This window comes from Aquarana catesbeiana, linkage group LG03 (genome assembly GCF_042186555.1).
Source record: "Aquarana catesbeiana isolate 2022-GZ linkage group LG03, ASM4218655v1, whole genome shotgun sequence".
Lineage (NCBI taxonomy): Eukaryota > Metazoa > Chordata > Amphibia > Anura > Ranidae > Aquarana > Aquarana catesbeiana.
Genome location: NC_133326.1, coordinates 361281311 through 361299144, shown reverse-complemented (window position 1 = coordinate 361299144; position 17834 = coordinate 361281311). Strand labels below are relative to the sequence as shown.

General features: G+C 44.1%; 1 protein-coding gene across 2 annotated transcripts in view; it reads left to right on the top strand.

Moving 5' to 3' along the window:
- The window catches only part of DRD1 (dopamine receptor D1), a 99362-nt gene extending 81776 nt beyond the window's left edge, over positions 1-17586 (top strand). For both annotated transcript variants that reach the window (XM_073620609.1, XM_073620607.1), the window contains exon 3: positions 14764-17586. In XM_073620609.1, coding sequence (XP_073476710.1) covers positions 15264-16619 — 1356 coding nt within the window. In that variant the 5' untranslated portion in view covers positions 14764-15263 and the 3' untranslated portion in view covers positions 16620-17586. The remainder of the gene's footprint in view (positions 1-14763) is intronic.
- The last annotated feature ends 248 nt before the right edge of the window (positions 17587-17834 follow it).

The following is a 17834-nucleotide window of genomic DNA, read 5'->3' as shown; positions in this document are numbered from 1 at the left end:
ATGTTACGGCCACCAAACATGACCAATGCAAGGCTATGGGGCTGTGCCGTAACCACCCTGCATGCAATTGTAGCGTGTTAGTGTGGTATTTACAGGGCTTATTCAGGCAGTGTGGAGGCACCATAATACCTCCCCACTGGCTGGCCAATGCCCTCTGAAGAGCAATCCAACCTGGATTGCCCTTCAGTAGACACTGCACTTGTGAACAAGCCTGGAATATTAGTGCTTATTTCAGGGGTTAAATTAGTCTTAGGCTTAGGGGTTTACTATTTTCAGTGTTAACGTGTTACTAAACCCACAGCTTTAAAATCAGTCTGTATATGCAGTAAAGTATGCTTGTTATACTCACTGCGGAACCTAAGGAGTTAATCCTGCGCATTGTGTAAAAAGGCTATTTGATCCTGTCTTATCTGATCCTCCCCTTCTTCCACTGCCCCCAATCCATCCCTTGATAATAGAGAGCCCTATGAGACACCATGCACATGCTCAGTTTGATGTGTTGAGAGTTTTTTTCTTGGGGGGGGGGGTGCATGTGATCAGCACAGGGCCAATCAGCACTGTCGAGACAGAGGATCAGGGGTCCTGCAGCCTCATAGGACAGTTGGTGGAGAATGAAAACTCCTCCTACAAACGTTAACCAGGCACTGATAGAAGTCAAAAGACTGCTATACTGCATGCTGCTGATGGGAAAAGGTGTTTAGCAGTTTATTTACTAAAATAATTGCATTTTCATGCTCTGTGTATTGTGGGAGACCAGATATAGTGAATGCACGGTCCTGGGTTTAGTAACACTTTAAGGGCACACTACAACAATTAACTAGAAGGCATTCTTTAGGGGTTAGGGTAATTCTTATCAGGGTGCACTTATATCTGTCACTTTATTCATATTGTAAGAGATTATCATCACACAGGTAACACTTCTAGTAGGCATCTTGACATACAAGCCCAAAACACACCTTTTGGCACATTTGCTTGCCTAGGACACAGGAGGCGATTTGTATAATTCAGTAACAGTGTCATGACAATGTAGGACTTAATCCATATACCTAATACCATCCTACCCGTACATACCCTCCCTCCAAAAACATCATGAATGACTCGGACTAGTTTTTGAAGTAAAATGGCCTTACGGCCTTTTATTCAAACGTATAAATTAACATAAATATTATAAATAACTGTCCTTTCTTAACTAAACTTGTGAAGGTAACTTTCTCAGTAAGAACGATGACTATGACCCTGGACACTGGTACAACCTCCTTAATCTAAAAACTTGCCAGTCGAAAACCCCTGACACGGCATTATCACAACATACCCCAGTGACCAAGCATTTTAACTCCTGCAGGTTAACCTTTAAGGCCTGCAGGTACCAACTTCAATCCCCATCCTTCCATGTATGGGTACCAGCAAAACCCCCCATCATCTGGATGGGTACCATCAAACAACCCCCCATCCTTGGATGGGTACACATGTTACAACTTGTAACAGAACTTATCCTATTAAAGGAAAAACAACAACTGCCAACAATCGGGAGGGTGGGTGGGAATCTCGTCCACCACCGCTCTTCGACTGACGTCACTTCCCCTTCCTACATCTCCTACACTTTCCTCATACAGCCCCTCCCCTTCTCTAAAAGGAGAACTGTACCACCTTTGAGACAGGCATATGTGCAGTCCAGCACTGTCATGCCGTCCCTGCGCTTAGGATCCCCCTTTTGGCTCCGTGACTCGCTTGACAATGTAGGACTTAATCCATATACCTAATACCATCCTACCCGTACATACCCTCCCTCCAAAAACATCATGAATGACTCGGACTAGTTTTTGGAGTAAAATGGCCTTACGGCCTTTTATTCAAATGTATAAATTAACATAAATATTATAAATAACTGTCCTTTCTTAACTAAACTTGTGAAGGTAACTTTCTCAGTAAGAACGATGACTATGACCCTGGACACTGGTACAACCTCCTTAATCTAAAAACTTGCCAGTCGAAAACCCCTGACACGGCATTATCACAACATACCCCAGTGACCAAGCATTTTAACTCCTGCAGGTTAACCTTTAAGGCCTGCAGGTACCAACTTCAATCCCCATCCTTCCATGTATGGGTACCAGCAAAACCCCCCATCATCTGGATGGGTACCATCAAACAACCCCCCATCCTTGGATGGGTACACATGTTACAACTTGTAACAGAACTTATCCTATTAAAGGAAAAACAACAACTGCCACAGCACGAAAGGGGTAACCCCTTACCCTTGCGAGCACCTCCACACCCTAAGCCCTCTTTGTATGCCTTCTTGTAAACCTAATGACCATAAGTCCGTGCCCACCTCATTAAGATGTACACCATCGCTACGCAAATAACGCCATGTGTCAACCTCCAACTCCCTATGACGAATGGCTAAGCCCCCATTCCTTATAAAAAACCGGCTCACTTCTTTATTTACTTTTACCCTAGCCCTATCAACTTTTTTGTCTGACAGGGCCCAGCGCCACGATAACCTCCTTACCATATCGGACCACACTAATACCATCTTGGGATAAGCAGCTTTTAAACGCAGAAAATCGCACTTGATGTCTCTAATAAGGTCCCTCATAGATCTGGCTCCCATATCATTTCCACCCACATGCAATACCAATACGTCAGGGGCCCTATCCAGCCGGGAGAATCTATGCACTTCCCCAAGCACCCTATTCCACTGCATGCCCGGGACCCCAATCCACCTTATGAGGGCCTCTTGTCTGGGAATACGAAGCTGTCTGCCGTTCGGCCGAACGTCCGCTCTCTTGGCCCCCCAAAACACGTAGGAGTGACCGAGTATCCAAACCAGACATAAATCTTGACCTGTTAATGAAATAAATAATACAACTTCATGAACCTCAATACCCAACTCCCCTCTTAAACATCACCAAACTAACATTACATTTGAACCATGTCAGGGCGGACGTACAGTTTGAACCTATCCGAATCCCATCTGCCAATCCGTCTAATTACCTCCTGACTCAAACCCGCCCTGGCAGCCTCTGTGGCCGCCCCAATCCTAAAAGAATGCGAGGAAAATTGTAAAGGGTCATATCCCACCCTGACCACGCATTTCTTAAAAACCGCTACAAACTGGTATTTTGAAAGACACAAACCGTCCTCATGTTTCAAGAAGGGGCCGGTAACAGCAGGCCTGACCTCCATGAAAGCTCCCACAATCCTAACCGGGCATATGCTATGCTCCGCAATCCTCCCAAACTCCAGATACTTGCCTCTCCCCGCTTGATCCGTTTTAGACCTATTAATCCATATGCGAACCCTATCCACCCATACTTCAACCTCCCCGTTGCAAAGCCCGCCTGGAACCATCTTAGAAGGGCTCACCAGCTCACTTATCCTCAGCGCCCCAAAAAAGGCCAGCGCGAACGCTGCTTTGAATAGTGCACATTCGTACTCGGATCTGCTGACCCTTTCCAAGCTAAGCATCAACTGCTTAAGCATATCAAATGAGACGGGGCGCCTCCCGTTCCTCTGTTTGTACGCTTTCCTATAGCCCTTGACTGCTTGTCGTAACCAAAATTCCTTAGTATGGTCCCGACCCCCCTGCCATTTAAAAAGGAAGGCCAAACCTGCCAATTCACGATTGATTGCAGCTGCCAAGATACCGTTTTCCAGGTCCCTAATGATAAAGTACAGCACTGCCTTGTTCACGTCCGGATCATCAGATCCCATGCCCAAGTCATTCAGAAAAGCAAACCACTCTTTCCATACCTTAGAGTAGGCATTCCATGTAGCCATACTCACGGAGCGCTGAATCCATTTTGCTGCTGTTCCAAGACAATGCTCCATATCCAGCTGGGACAGGCGACCCCCTGACGATCTGCCTCTGGTGCCAACCTCCGGAACCTGTCCCACTGAAAACGAGACAAAGCGTCAGCCAAGGTGTTCTCGGTCCCTGGCAGATGCACAGCATAAATGAACGCATTCAATTGTAAACAACGAAGTACTAGATGGCGCAAAAGCCTGACCACCGGCACTGATGCCGCGGTCAGCCGATTTACCACTTGCACCACCCCCAGATTGTCGCAATTGAAGCGGACCTTAAGGTTTCAAAATGACTCACCCCACAGCTCTATGGCCACCACAATGGGGAACAAATCCAAGAGTACTAGGTTCTTTAAGAACCCAGCCTCCCGCCAAGCCGCTGGCCACTTGGCAGCACACCAGTGGCCCTTACAGAACGCACCAAAACCAGTTGACCCGGCTGCATCCGTAAATAACTCCAGGTCGCAGTTGCTGATTGGCCCAGACATCCATAGAGCCCTTCCATTGAAAGACTCCAAGAATACTTGCCACACCTGTAAGTCCTCCCTGTGGTCTCTATTCAGACTCACGAAATGTGTCGGTGCCCGGATCCCTGCAGTGGTGGCTGACAGCCGCCTGCAAAAAATTCGGCCCATAGGGATGATACGGCAAGCGAAATTTAACTTACCTAGCAGAGATTGGAGTTGGCGAAGCTGCAATTTCCTAACTCCAATAGTCCCGCGAACCTCCTCTTTCAACTTCAACAGTTTGTCCTGCGGAATCCTGCATTCCATCCTCACAGAATCTATCTCTATTCCGAGAAATGTGATAGTCGCCACTGGACCCTCCGTTTTCTCCGGGGCTAGCGGCACCCCAAACCTTTCCGCTAAATACTGCAATGTCCCCAAAAGCACTGCACATATGTTGGAACCCGCTGGACCCACACAAAAGAAGTCATCCAAATAATGGATGACTGAATTGATGCCTGCCACATCCCGAACTGCCCATTCCAAAAACGAACTGAACGTTTCGAAAAGAGCACAGGATATAGAACATCCCATTGGGAGACATTGGTCTACATAGTAGGCCCCTTCCCATTTGCAGCCTAGCCATCTGAAGCTGTTGGGATGAACTGGCAAGACCTGAAAGGCCGATTCGATGTCGGACTTGGCCATTAGAGACCCCTGCCCATACCTCCTAACCCACGTGACCGCCGCGTCAAAAGATGTGTACGTAACCGCACACTCTTCCGGAGCTATAGCATCATTCACTGACCCTCCCTTTGGGAAAGAGAGGTGATGTATGAGTCTAAACTTGTTTGGCTCTCTTTTTGGTACTACACCCAAAGGGGAGACCACTAACCCTTGTAGTGGTCTTTCCCGAAAAGGACCCGCCATGCGTCCCAATTTAACCTCTTTTCCCAATTTTTCAGAGACCACTGCTGCATGCAGCAAGGCCGACCGCAAATTATTGGCCTCAGGCGGCACCTCCGCCAAGGCACAGGGAATGTGAAAACCGTCCCTAAAACCTGCCTCCAGCGGGGCGGCTGCAGCCCGGTCTGCGTATCTATTGAGGAAAGGCCGCATCCTTTCCACCCATACTGGAGTCCTCCCTCTTGCCTGAAGTATCTGAGGAACGTCCTTTTACTTTTTTGAAACATTTTGCCCATGCATGGGATCCCGCGCAGCCGGAACACAAGTGCTTGAAACGACAATTGGCTCCAAATCGGCAGGTTCCTTCATTAAATTGCCAGCAATATCCCCACTTTTTCTCGGTCGGTTGTCCTGGGGCTGCTGAACCTCCGACCCCTCCCTGAAAAAACTGACTAGGGGCCCGCGCTGCCATCATCAATCGCATCCACAAGCTGATGTCCTTGTGATCCCAGCGTAGATTCGGTCTCACAGCCATCCTCTGACGAAATTGCTCATCATAGCGTAGCCACGCCATACCCCCGTATGTTCTATGGGCCTCACTAATGGCCTCTAGGTACACGAACAGCGCTGAACAGTGTTCTGGCGCTTTCTCGCCTACCACACTCGCCAAGATGGCAAACGCTTGCAGCCAATTGGGGAACGTTCGCGGGATCAGGCGAAACCTACGCTTCTCCTCCTCCTCCTTTTTTCCCTCCGCCAGTTTTAACCTATCCAGATTAAATTTGTCTAGCGGCAGCAACGTGAAAATTTCCACGTATTCGCCCTTCCATATCTTTTCCTTTATCTCTGCTTTTAAATGAGCCCCCAGCGGACCCTCAAAGCAGACATATACTTCGCTCCTTGCCGCATCCGCTAATCTAACCGAATCTGCTTTTTCAGTTGTCTTCGCCTGCTCCCCCGAAGTCGTAGCCACTGCCGATGTAGAGGGGGGCACCCCCACAGCTGTAACAGCCGCTACCGGCGAAACCAGGACGTCACCCGCAAGAGGTGGGGTGGTCCCCGTCTGCGGGGTATTCCTCTCCGTCGTCCACGCAGTCGCCGGACCACCTCCAGACCCTGCTTCCACGCGTGCTACTAGCTCTTTTAGGCCCGTTAGCAACTCCCGCAAACCCTCGTTCCCTGTTTGGGGCGCTGATGCTGGCGGTGGAGCCAATACGTTCTCCGCCCCCCCTGGCCTAACTATACCCCCTGACCGTGAACCTCCCCCCTGTACACTCTGTCCTAGTAGATTATGCAAAAGAATAGAAACCGGGTTAGATGAATCGCACTCACCGGGCTGCCCTGGACTGGGCCCAACAGCCGCCACTCCTGGAACCAGCGATGCCTGATGTCCCTGATCGTCGCCTCCATCAGACCCGGACAGTTCTCCTTCCGACCGATCGTCGTTGTCGTCCATCCTGTCAACTGCTTGTTGCACCCCAGCTGCGGTCACAGTGGTTGCCGAGGGCCTGCGGTGCTGAGCTCGGCCACTCCTCCCATGTTTACCGCTAGGCCCGCTGGATGCCCCTGGTGACGGACTCCTGCGTCTACTGTTTCGCGGGGTGCATGTTGACCGTCCATTACCTCCCCTTGCGCTGGCCCTGGTGTCTCTGGCAGACCCACTGACACCCTGCAGCGGACTGCTGGCCATCGCTGTCGCCTGTGCCCCTCCTCCACGTGCCGCGGTGCGTTCTCGTGTGTCCCGAGCCATCCGTCCCTCTCCTGCTGACCTTTCAGGGGGTTGTAAGCATCTGCACCTTGCTGGGGGGGACGAGCCGCGTGCATTGCTGGGCCCCCTTCCCCCAGTCGCTCCGACCTTCCTCTGATTCCCCCGGGGCTCTCTTCGTCCATCCCTCTGCTTACCCTGCGTGCTGGGTGTCTGGGCCTCTCCCGCTGCCATCCCACGCTGCTCTGAGCCAGCCTCAGGGCTGTATCTCTCTGGCGGCCATGACCGCCGAGCCCGAGGAGTTGGCAGCCCCCCCCCGCTCACCATCGCCCCGCCGTCAGTGATCACCCGCAGCTGCTGCTGGAGCCAGTCCGCGCCGTTCGCGGCCACCGCCGCTCTAAGCTGTTCTAAAAATCCCTCTATCGCTGCCATACTGTAGTAGAAGAAGGGGAAGGTGAAGAGCGGTGAGGTGTGCTGTTAATCTCGTCCACCACCGCTCTTCGACTGACGTCACTTCCCCTTCCTACATCTCCTACACTTTCCTCATGCAGCCCCTCCCCTTCTCTAAAAGGAGAACTGTACCACTTTTGAGACAGGCATATGTGCAGTCCAGCACTGTCATGCCGTCCCTGCGCTTAGGGTCCCCCTTTTGGCTCCGTGACTCTCTGTTAAGCTGGCCATAGACGGAGCGATTTTCTTTCCTGCAACCACAGTCAGATTTGATGGGGGACCCCTCCCGCAGAGCCATTGTGTTCTCCTCGTCCCCACCCCACCGGGTGTATACAGTGATTGTTGCTAGCATTGCTACATTTAGCCTGCCTATACATAGAATCAGAATTGGATTCAAACCTTTAGTTTCAGTGTCAGTGTGTTTAAGTAGGAAAAACAAAGAAAATGTGCACTATTGTTTGTGGGCCCTACTAAGGGAACATACAACAAATAATATACACATATGTGGTATTGCTGCAATTGTCAGGAGTAGGAGAATTTGTTTTGGGTTGTTCTTTGGTGGCAGGCCATGGTAATAGCAAGAAATATGCAGCTAAGTTTTAAAAAAATATTTTGTGCCAGTTAATTAAAAAAACAAGAGATATCCATTACTATTTACCACCAAATTTGTCCTAAAAAAACTCAAGTAAGTAGTTGGGATGCTATGTACTGTTTTACTAACACATGTCAAAGTTGCAAAACTGTGTTCAGTTTTTTTTTTTATTTAGTTTGTCAAGAAGGGGTTAAATAATCTAAATGTTTTTACTTTTTTTTCATCCTTTGTTGTTAGATGTCTACAGTACATGCACTCTAGTAACTCCTGCATGGCATTTTTCTGGGTTTCCTGAGGATGAAAACAGTAAACCATGCCATGTGTAAAACAGATAGTTGAAGTCTCTATGGGTGTGACTGGGTGGCAATGCAACAGCCCAGCTGGGAGACAGTGACAGAAGGTTGTCATCTTGTAAATGGAAGTGTCATAACCTTCATGGCATGGTCACCAGTTGTTATTTTAATCAAAGCTGAGAATTTAAAAACATTGACAATTTTTGTACATCACATTGTTATGTTAAAATTACACAAGATTTTACTCAATGGGTTTAGATCTACTTTAAAGTGATTCTAAAGATATATATTTTTTGCTAAATTAAAAATATGGTATTGCACAAAGCAGCCTCTTACCTCCTCTCCTGGAATCCTGTCTTTGTTCTCCACTCTTCCTCTTCTCTGAGTGCCCCCTCAGCAAGCCATGTGCTGATGGGGCACCTGTGTCGGTGTGCTGTTGGGCTGAGCTGTGTGCATCCATAAACATGCACGGCATGGCTTGGCCACACCCCCTGCTTCCTTCTCACAGGATTTGACTGGCAGCGATTGGCTCCCACTGCTATTGGTGTAGCCTGTAAGAAGAGGAAGAGAGGGCAGCACTGCTGCAGATGGGCACAGCAATGGATCAAGAGAGGACTTAGAGGTCTTGATCCATTTCACTTCATCCACTAAATTAAAATTCACTGTGCACCGTGAACATGCTCTGCTCCTTTAGTAAATCAGCCACACTGTGGTGTACTTTTTTTAAACAGAGATAAGCTGCAATAAAGATTATCACAGCCTATCCCCTCTGTGGAGAGTTTTATAAAGCAGAGAGGACATTTTCTACTTCTCACCACAGCACAATGAGAAGCAGTCTTGCAAGTAAATACCAAGTTTAATAGAGTGCGATGGAAGCACCTGGCTGACCATTAGTATATAAGATCTCCTCCCCTGCTTTGCTATTAACTGGTTGCCTCCCGCTCATTGTCAAATGACAGCGGGGCGGTGCGGCTCTTGTTATGGGACGCCGTCATATGACAGCGTCCCAGAACGGCCGCTCTCGCACGCCCGTGGGGGCGCGCAGCACGGTGATTGCAGCCGCGCCATGTTGTGCCCACCACTGCCCACAAGTGCCACCAATCTGTGCCCATTAACGATGCCAGTCAGTGCTGGCAATCAATGCCGCATATCGGTGCTGCCCATCAATGCCCATCACTGCTGTCAATCAATGCCCATCAGTGTCGTCCATCAGTGCCACCCATCAATGCCCATCAGTGCCCATCAGTACCGCCTATCCGTGCTGCCTATCAGTGCCCACCAGTGCCGCTTATCAGTGCCCACTAGTGCCGCCTATTAGTGCCCAGCAGTGCCACCTAACAGTGCCCATCAGTGCCACCTAACAGTGCTCATCAGTGCCACATATCAGTGCCACCTATCAGTGTCCATAAGTGCCACCTCATCAGTGCCCATAAGTGCCACCTCATCAATGCCCACCAGTTCAGCCTATCAGTGCCCATCAGTGCCGCCTCATCAGCGCACATCAATGAAGGCAAAAAGTTACTTAGGTACAAAATTTACTGACAGAAAAAAAGTGAAAAACAACCTTTATTTCAAAATAAATGCTAGCAGTAATCGACAAATTCTCCCAGTGGGGATGGGTTCCCCCTCCCTCCCAAAGATCCTGCTGGGAGAAGACAATGGCCCAGCAGGAGATATTCCTACATCAACAATGTCTGCGTTGATAGGGGAATCAAGCAAATTTCTTTCCTGTAACCTGTGGTTGCAGGAAAAAAATGTGCTCCGTGTATGGCTGGCCTTAATAATCATGCACGATTTGACAAGGTGCACTTCACGTACCTTAATAAGCATACACTTGTGTGCACTTTGCTTCCACCTGTGAAGGTTGAGACTGTGGTAATTACTGCTGGGCTTATGATTCTTGTAGTCATCTCACATGGCTTGCCACTTTCAGCTGAATATGTGTCTAACTGTTGCTGACATTATTCATTTAGCAGTGCTACTGGAAATGCTGACTTAGCCTCTAAATGTGACATGAATATAGAGGGTTGGATATCCTTTTTTGTCTACAAATTTGTGCGCTGCCACTTATAACAAACTTTATTTAAAATAACACATTGTCCTTATTACAAAATTGGAACACTGGTAAAGATTTGCTTGCTATAGAAATAATTTACTTTGCATCATGATACATGCCTTGTAACTTTAAAGGAATCCAGCACTGGGAAAATATGAAGGCTACCACTGATGACCTCTCCCTCTCAAAATGCCATTTGCCTAGCTGTAATACTAATTCAATGATTTCAATAATTACTGAAGCACTGACGTGGAACAAGTGTGCAGATCGGGAGTTCTGACACTTTCTAATCGACGTGCTTTTTGCAGCCCTGTGACTGAAATGGTTCTGAAGTCAGAGACAACCAGACACCTAGCAATCTATAAAAAAGGTCATATATTATAGCCTCCATATTTCTGTCAGTACAAACATTTTTAATGGGTCATTCATGACTTTACTTGAATCACAGTGGGGCAGTTTTATAGATGTCACACAAAAGAAAATTGTTTGCTATATCCATGATAACCAGTGTGCCCATCTAGCTGCTATATTTTTAATTAAATGAACAATAGATGCCTTGGTGAAGTGCATACATTGCAAGTATGTTAAAACGTGTTATTGCTGATTCCTATTTGCCTTATATTGAGCATAAGCCATGACAGTACAGCTGCTGATGTTTTCCAAATATGTGTTGTTGAACGTTCTGAGTAAGCACATGCTTCATCTTGACACCTTGTCCCTGGAAGTATACTTTTAAATCACACAGCTTCCTAAAGTATGCAAAATATACAGCTTAGATACAGTACATATAACCACATTGCCAAAGTCTGTGGACACCCCTGCAAATTATTAAGGACAGGCATTTGCAATGTTGTGTACTGGTAAAGCTACAGCATACAAACGGTAGATGTATGAAACAATTGTGTGTTTCCAACCTTCTGTTTGCAGAAGAAGATCATTTGCTGTTCCACCATAACTGTGCTTCTGTACACAAAATCAGGTCCAAAAAAAAAAACATTGATTGAAATGGTTGGTTGTGGAGGAACTATAGTGGTCTGCACAGAGCCCTAACCTCAACCTATACTGAACAACTTTGAGGTAAATTAGAATGCTGATTGCAAGAAAGGTTTTCTTATCCAGCATCACTACCTGACCTCACAAATGCTATTTTGGCTGAATAGGCACAAATTTCTGCAAACTCCAAGCTCCTGTACAAAGTCTTCCCAGTTTTCTTGCCTCACATGGTACACCAACTCTATATTAATACCCATGGGGGGTTGTTTACTAAAGGAAAATCCACTTTGCACTGAAAGTGCACTTGGAAGTAAAGTCGCTGTAGATTTGAGGGGGACATGCAAGGAAAATAAAAAACAGCATTTTAGCTTTTACATGATTGGATTGTAAAATCAGCAGAGCTTCCACTCATTTCAGATCTACTCCTTAGATTTAGAGCGACTGCACTTCCAAGTGCACTTTCAGTGCACTTTCAAGTGCACTTGCGGTGCAAAGTGGATTTGCCTTTCGTAAATAACCCCCATGGTGTTGGATTGGTATTTCCAACAAACGTATGTAGGTGTGATTTGACCATATAATGTATGCAAACAGGTTTACCTGGCAACTGATTTGTAATTCAATTTAAGAACTTTTCCATCATGCAAACCTGGCTACATTGAAGGCTACATCTCCATTTCTAATTTGTGGGTTCCCTTGTCACTCACTTGATCATAAGACACTTAGGCTGATTTATTAAGGGTCTTTTTATATGGTACTGCTCCGTTCCATTCAGAAGAGGATCCATAGCAGATCCCCTGCTGAATGGGAGCAGAATGTGATGGTTTTCAGTTTTGTGACATCTAGCCCATTCAGTTTTTATCTACATTTTAATAGCAGACTACAGACCCATGCTGGATCTATGGGCTGCCAGATATAAACAGACTTGTGTCAGTTTACATCAGGCTATCTCCAATCCATAACATTTAAGACTGGACAAATGCAAAATAATGCAGTCCTTTTTTAGTTTTTATTTTCCAGACCTTGATGGACTCGGAGGTAGGTGGATGTAAACAGACACAAATCGGTTTGCATCCGCCTGCCTTTAGACGGATGTATAGTAACTTCTAATAAGGTCTGCCTGAAAAACTGACAAGTGGGCCTGATTGGAAATCCCATGTAAAAGGGAGCCTTAAGTAACTGAGAACCTTCACTAAATAAATTCAGTAAAGATTCACTTCAATTATCTAATAGTTGAAAGCAAAGTCCTGTTTATTCCATCTACATATAATTGGGTATTTAAAGTGAACACAGCTCTAATCTAAACAAAGATTCCCAACTAATTAAAAAAATTAGCCTAAAAAAAAAAAAATCAACATTGGCAGTCTGTAAACATTGGTGTCACCTGGCAGGCCGTATAGTGTATCAAAGCTACAGTATGTGAACAAGACTGTCTCATCAGAATTACAAATCATTTGGCAAGGAACCAGTTTATGTATCTTTCAAATATGTATTTAGCTATTTGTCTAGATGTATAATGTACCTTTAGGAGACTTTATTTTACTGAACAAAAACCCCAGCTTACATATTCCCATCTAAATGCATGCTGGTGGTGCCATATTTCATGAAGTTGTCTGAATATAATTTGGCTTCGTACTCTCTGCATATGTCTGTGAGAAAGGGCATATGCCAATTACAAATTAGGGGATGAAGGTTCTGAGAAATCCTGGCTACGACTTCAGTTGCTTTCTATGATCACTTTCATTTTTTTTGGCAGTTATTGTATAAAATGTTATGGATGGCTGCTGAAGTAAGATATTTTTAATAATGATAGATTACAAAATGACTTTAATCACAAATATAAACATTGATACCAAAATTTTTGCTCCATAGAGGACATCGAGGGAATTTTGAAAAGATATGGGGTGGATATATAATTGGAGGATGGAGCGGGGGGGAGGGGGAGGGGGGTGGGTTGAGAGAGGAGTATTTGGAGGGTTTTTTTTTTTTCGTTCTTTTTTTCGTTTCTGCTTTTATTGTGTGCTGGGGTATGTTCTTTGTTGTTTTAGTTATTGTCTGTATGAAAAAACAACAATAAAAAATGTTTTTTGGCAGTTATTGTATAAAATGCTATGGCTGGCTGCTGAAGTAACTTACTTAAATGACTTTAATCACGAATATAAACATTGATACCAAAATTACACTCATATATATTAGTTATCTAAAATAACTTAACCAAATAAAGAAAATACATTACTTAAAAAATAACAACTGGAACTTGATTGATTGCCACAGGCAAGAAATACAATTATCTTTTCTCCAACTTGTATTAATCTAACCCAGTTGTTAACTGGGGTGCATTTTATGTGCTAATGATAATGAAATAGATGTTTTAAAATCCCAATTGGATTAAATAAAAAAAAAAACCCTTCAATAGTTGCACTACTATAGACTTATGCTTAGGACCATTTAAAAGATTGTGAAAGATTTTAATCCCTGGCATGTCATGATAGCGATGATGATGATAATTATGGAGTTCTATTGGGGCATTTAAATCCCATCCCTGGGCATTTTTTTTTTTAAATGATTCCGCAGAGCTGCTCTCTGAGTTGGTCTTTAAAGTGTATGTAAAGCCAAAACTTTTTGGATATAGCATGAAAGGATTAGTACCCCTCTCTAGTTTTTATCGCTGTCTATGTACCTGCTGGGGAAATTCTCCCTGGTAAACATGGCCTGGTGTACAAAAGGGGATGGAAAACTCAAAGTGTTTGAATTGTCACAAAAACAATAGGAGAGGGAAAACTTTCAATGTGCAAGCCTGTTCTGGTGACAACCATCTAAAAGGGGATATTCTAGTTAGAGAGATGTCCTCTTACTACCTGCTGTGTCCTGGCTGTTACTACCTCTGGGACAGGAAGTGAATGCATATCTCCTAGCCACAGACAGAGAAAAAAAACTAACAGGGTTTTAACCATTCTATACTCAATAAAAAACAAAAAAATAAAAAAATAAAAATTGGGCTTATTACTTTTATGCAGTAATAAAATAATTTAATTGGGTCACCCATATATTTAGAACTGCTAGAAGAGACAAACATATCATGTGTACTGGTTTACTAAATATCACCAAAGTAATTTGTTATGTATATTTTGCCTATTAGCTGTGCAGTAATTACAAAATCAATAGAAAGAAGTAGATGAAAGAACAGTCAGAGAAGGTTTTCTTAAAATAAAAATGGAAACAGTTCACATGGCAGGATTCAGCACAAACACTTAAGTATAAAAAAAAATCCTAACACTCTTGTTACGTTCATGCATTTGCAAATAGAACCTTAAGACGTGAATACTGAAATAACATTTCTAGTCACGTTGTTTTAATGGCAATAAAAGCTACATTATAGCACTTAAGGATTTCCTAGCAATGGAAGATTAGAACTTCAGAATAGTGTAGGAAGGACTCTTATGAAAAGAAAAAAAGTAACGTTATTTTGCTAAAGCAATAAAATTCTTTTTTTTTTTCTTTTTTTTTTTCAACAGCCTGGTGAAGACAAAGAAGTGATTGCTTTCTGTAGCAAAAGTAGAAAGAGGAGCCCAAAAAACTGACTATACAGAAGCACTTTTCTGCATAGAAGGATGGCCTGTGATTACAAGTTGGAAAGTTAATTCAAAGCACGAGCATGTAAAAGGAAAAGAAGCAATCGATAAAGAGAACCAGTCAGAAAGATGACTAGACTGCAAGATCAATAACCTATTTCCCCCAGTCTGGGCAGCGGAAATTGCGTACTATCAATAGTATAACAGAATGTCAGTTGTCTAGTCTTGTGTCCTGCTGCCACACCAACCATTAACTTAGCAATGACAGCCTATTGATGTCAGCTTGCTCAAATGGCTTTTAGTAAATGACAAATGGTTTACACTAGGACTGTGTAACTGCTTGGGAAAAAGAAAGCCAGGAAACAAAATGGGCACGTGAGAGAACAATACAGAAAACTGTATTTCTAGCAATACATGCTACTGCTGTGTTTCTACAAGGCAATATGACTTTAAATACAACCAGTATGGATGGAGAAATATTGCTTGCAGAAAAGGATTCATCTTTTCGCATCTTAACAGGATGTTTCCTTTCTGTTTTAATACTTTCAACCCTTCTGGGAAACACATTGGTCTGTGCAGCTGTCATCAGGTTTCGTCATCTGAGGTCAAAAGTCACAAACTTTTTTGTGATCTCTTTAGCAGTGTCTGACCTTCTAGTGGCAGTGCTGGTCATGCCTTGGAAAGCTATTGCTGAGATTGCTGGCTTCTGGCCTTTTGGTTCATTTTGTAATATATGGGTAGCTTTTGATATTATGTGCTCAACGGCATCCATCTTGAACCTTTGTGTCATCAGCGTTGATAGGTACTGGGCCATCTCAAGCCCTTTTAGATATGAGAGAAAAATGACCCCAAAAGTAGCCTTTATCATGATAAGTGTGGCTTGGACTTTATCAGTCCTAATATCTTTCATTCCTGTGCAGCTTAACTGGCATAAAGCAAAGACAACTAGTTTTTTTGATCTGAACATTACATTTCAAAGCACTGCAATGGATAATTGTGATTCCAGCTTAAATAGGACATATGCAATTTCCTCATCTCTTATTAGCTTCTATATACCTGTGGCCATTATGATTGTAACCTACACAAGAATATACAGAATAGCAGCAAAACAAATAAGACGCATCTCAGCTCTGGAAAGGGCAGCTGTGCATGCCAAGAACTGTCAAAACAGCACTGGCAATGGAAGTAGCATTGATTGCCAACAACCTGAAAGCTCTTTGAAGACCTCATTTAAAAGGGAAACAAAGGTTTTGAAGACTTTGTCAGTGATCATGGGAGTTTTTGTATGTTGCTGGCTGCCCTTCTTCATATTAAACTGTATGGTGCCGTTTTGTGACCCCAGTGTCTACATGCGTGGAGCAGAACCTTTCTGCATTAGCTCCACCACATTTGACATTTTTGTATGGTTCGGATGGGCCAATTCTTCATTAAATCCCATCATATATGCTTTTAATGCTGATTTCCGAAAGGCTTTCTCAAACTTGCTAGGCTGCTACAGGCTTTGCCCTACATCAAACAATGCTATAGAAACAGTTAGCATAAACAATAATGGGGCAGTGCTCTACTCATGCCACCAAGAGCCCAAAGGTTCCATTCCTAATGAGTGTAATTTAGTTTACTTGATCCCACATGCGATTATCTGTCCTGAAGAGGAAGTCCTGAAAAAAGAGGAGGAGAGTGGCTTATCTAAAAGTTTAGACAAAATGTCTCCAGCATTCTCTGGTATTTTGGATTACGATGCAGAAGTCTCACTAGAAAAGATAAATCCTATCACACAGAATGGGCAGCCAAAAAGCTGAATAGTGAATATGAGGTTGTGAGGCTTGGAGTTACTTGATGCTGTCCCTATGAACTATGGAGCTATTGGACACCATTGCAGAGCATTATTAATAAAGACATGAGACTTTTAAATAGATTTTTAAAGATGCATTCCAATGTATTTTGTATAAGTGTTTATTTTTGTGCTGTTCACAGGGAAATAAGCTTATTGATAGGAGGCCATTAGTAATGTTTTCATAGATGGTGCATACAGCGTATACTGTATTATGAGAATGTGTCTTTGTTTATTGTGCAGACTTTCAGAACAAAATTGAAGTATTATACTGACTGCATGCAATGGACAGAGTCAATAAAATGTGAAAGAATGTTTGGAAAAGTTAAACAACTTGGAAGGAAAAGGACTTACAAATTGCAGGCTCACAGGATAAACCTGTCAGCAAATAGCGCTTGCAATGTGAAAAGTTAATAATTAGATAATTAAATAATCTTATACAGTAATACCTTAGATTGCGAGTAACGTGGTTTACGAGCGCTTCGCAATACGAGCTATTATTTTTAAATAATCCTGCAAAACGAGCAGGATTCAAACCTCTGGGGTGTGCAGTAACGGATTTGGCCAGAGGTGCGGGGACGCCAGTGACAATCGGAGCCGCTCGAAAACACTCAGAAACACTCCGTTCCTGAATGTCTCTGAGCCTCTCCGAGTGCATCCGAGCAGCTCCGAATGCTCTCTGGGTGTTTCCGAATGTCTCCAGCGCCCCCCCCACCTCTGGTTACATGCGGTCCTGCATACACTATCAGTGCCACTGGAACGGATTATCTGATTTTCCATTATTTCCTATGGGGAAACTCGCTTTGATATACGAGTGCTTTGTATTACAAGCATTCTTCTGGAACGAATTATGCTCGTAATCCAAGGTACCATTGTATCCCATTTTCTTAAACAAGAAGAGGAACCCCTAAATGGATGCCAAAGTGCAACTAATAAAAACAATAAAAAACAATACATATGAACCAAATAGGTTCCAAAAATACATATACAAAATTGTGTTTAAAAAGTGCTCAGTCCCAAAACACATGCAATCCTCCACATCAATTAAGTGCCTTGTGCTTTTCTTCATATATTGCTTTTGATTTCAGTGCCACCAATACACTGTGTGTAAGGTAAAGGTCCCCTACTCACCAGAAGTGCTTTAAGTGGTCTCTCACAGACCCGTGATGGTCTCCAGGAATCA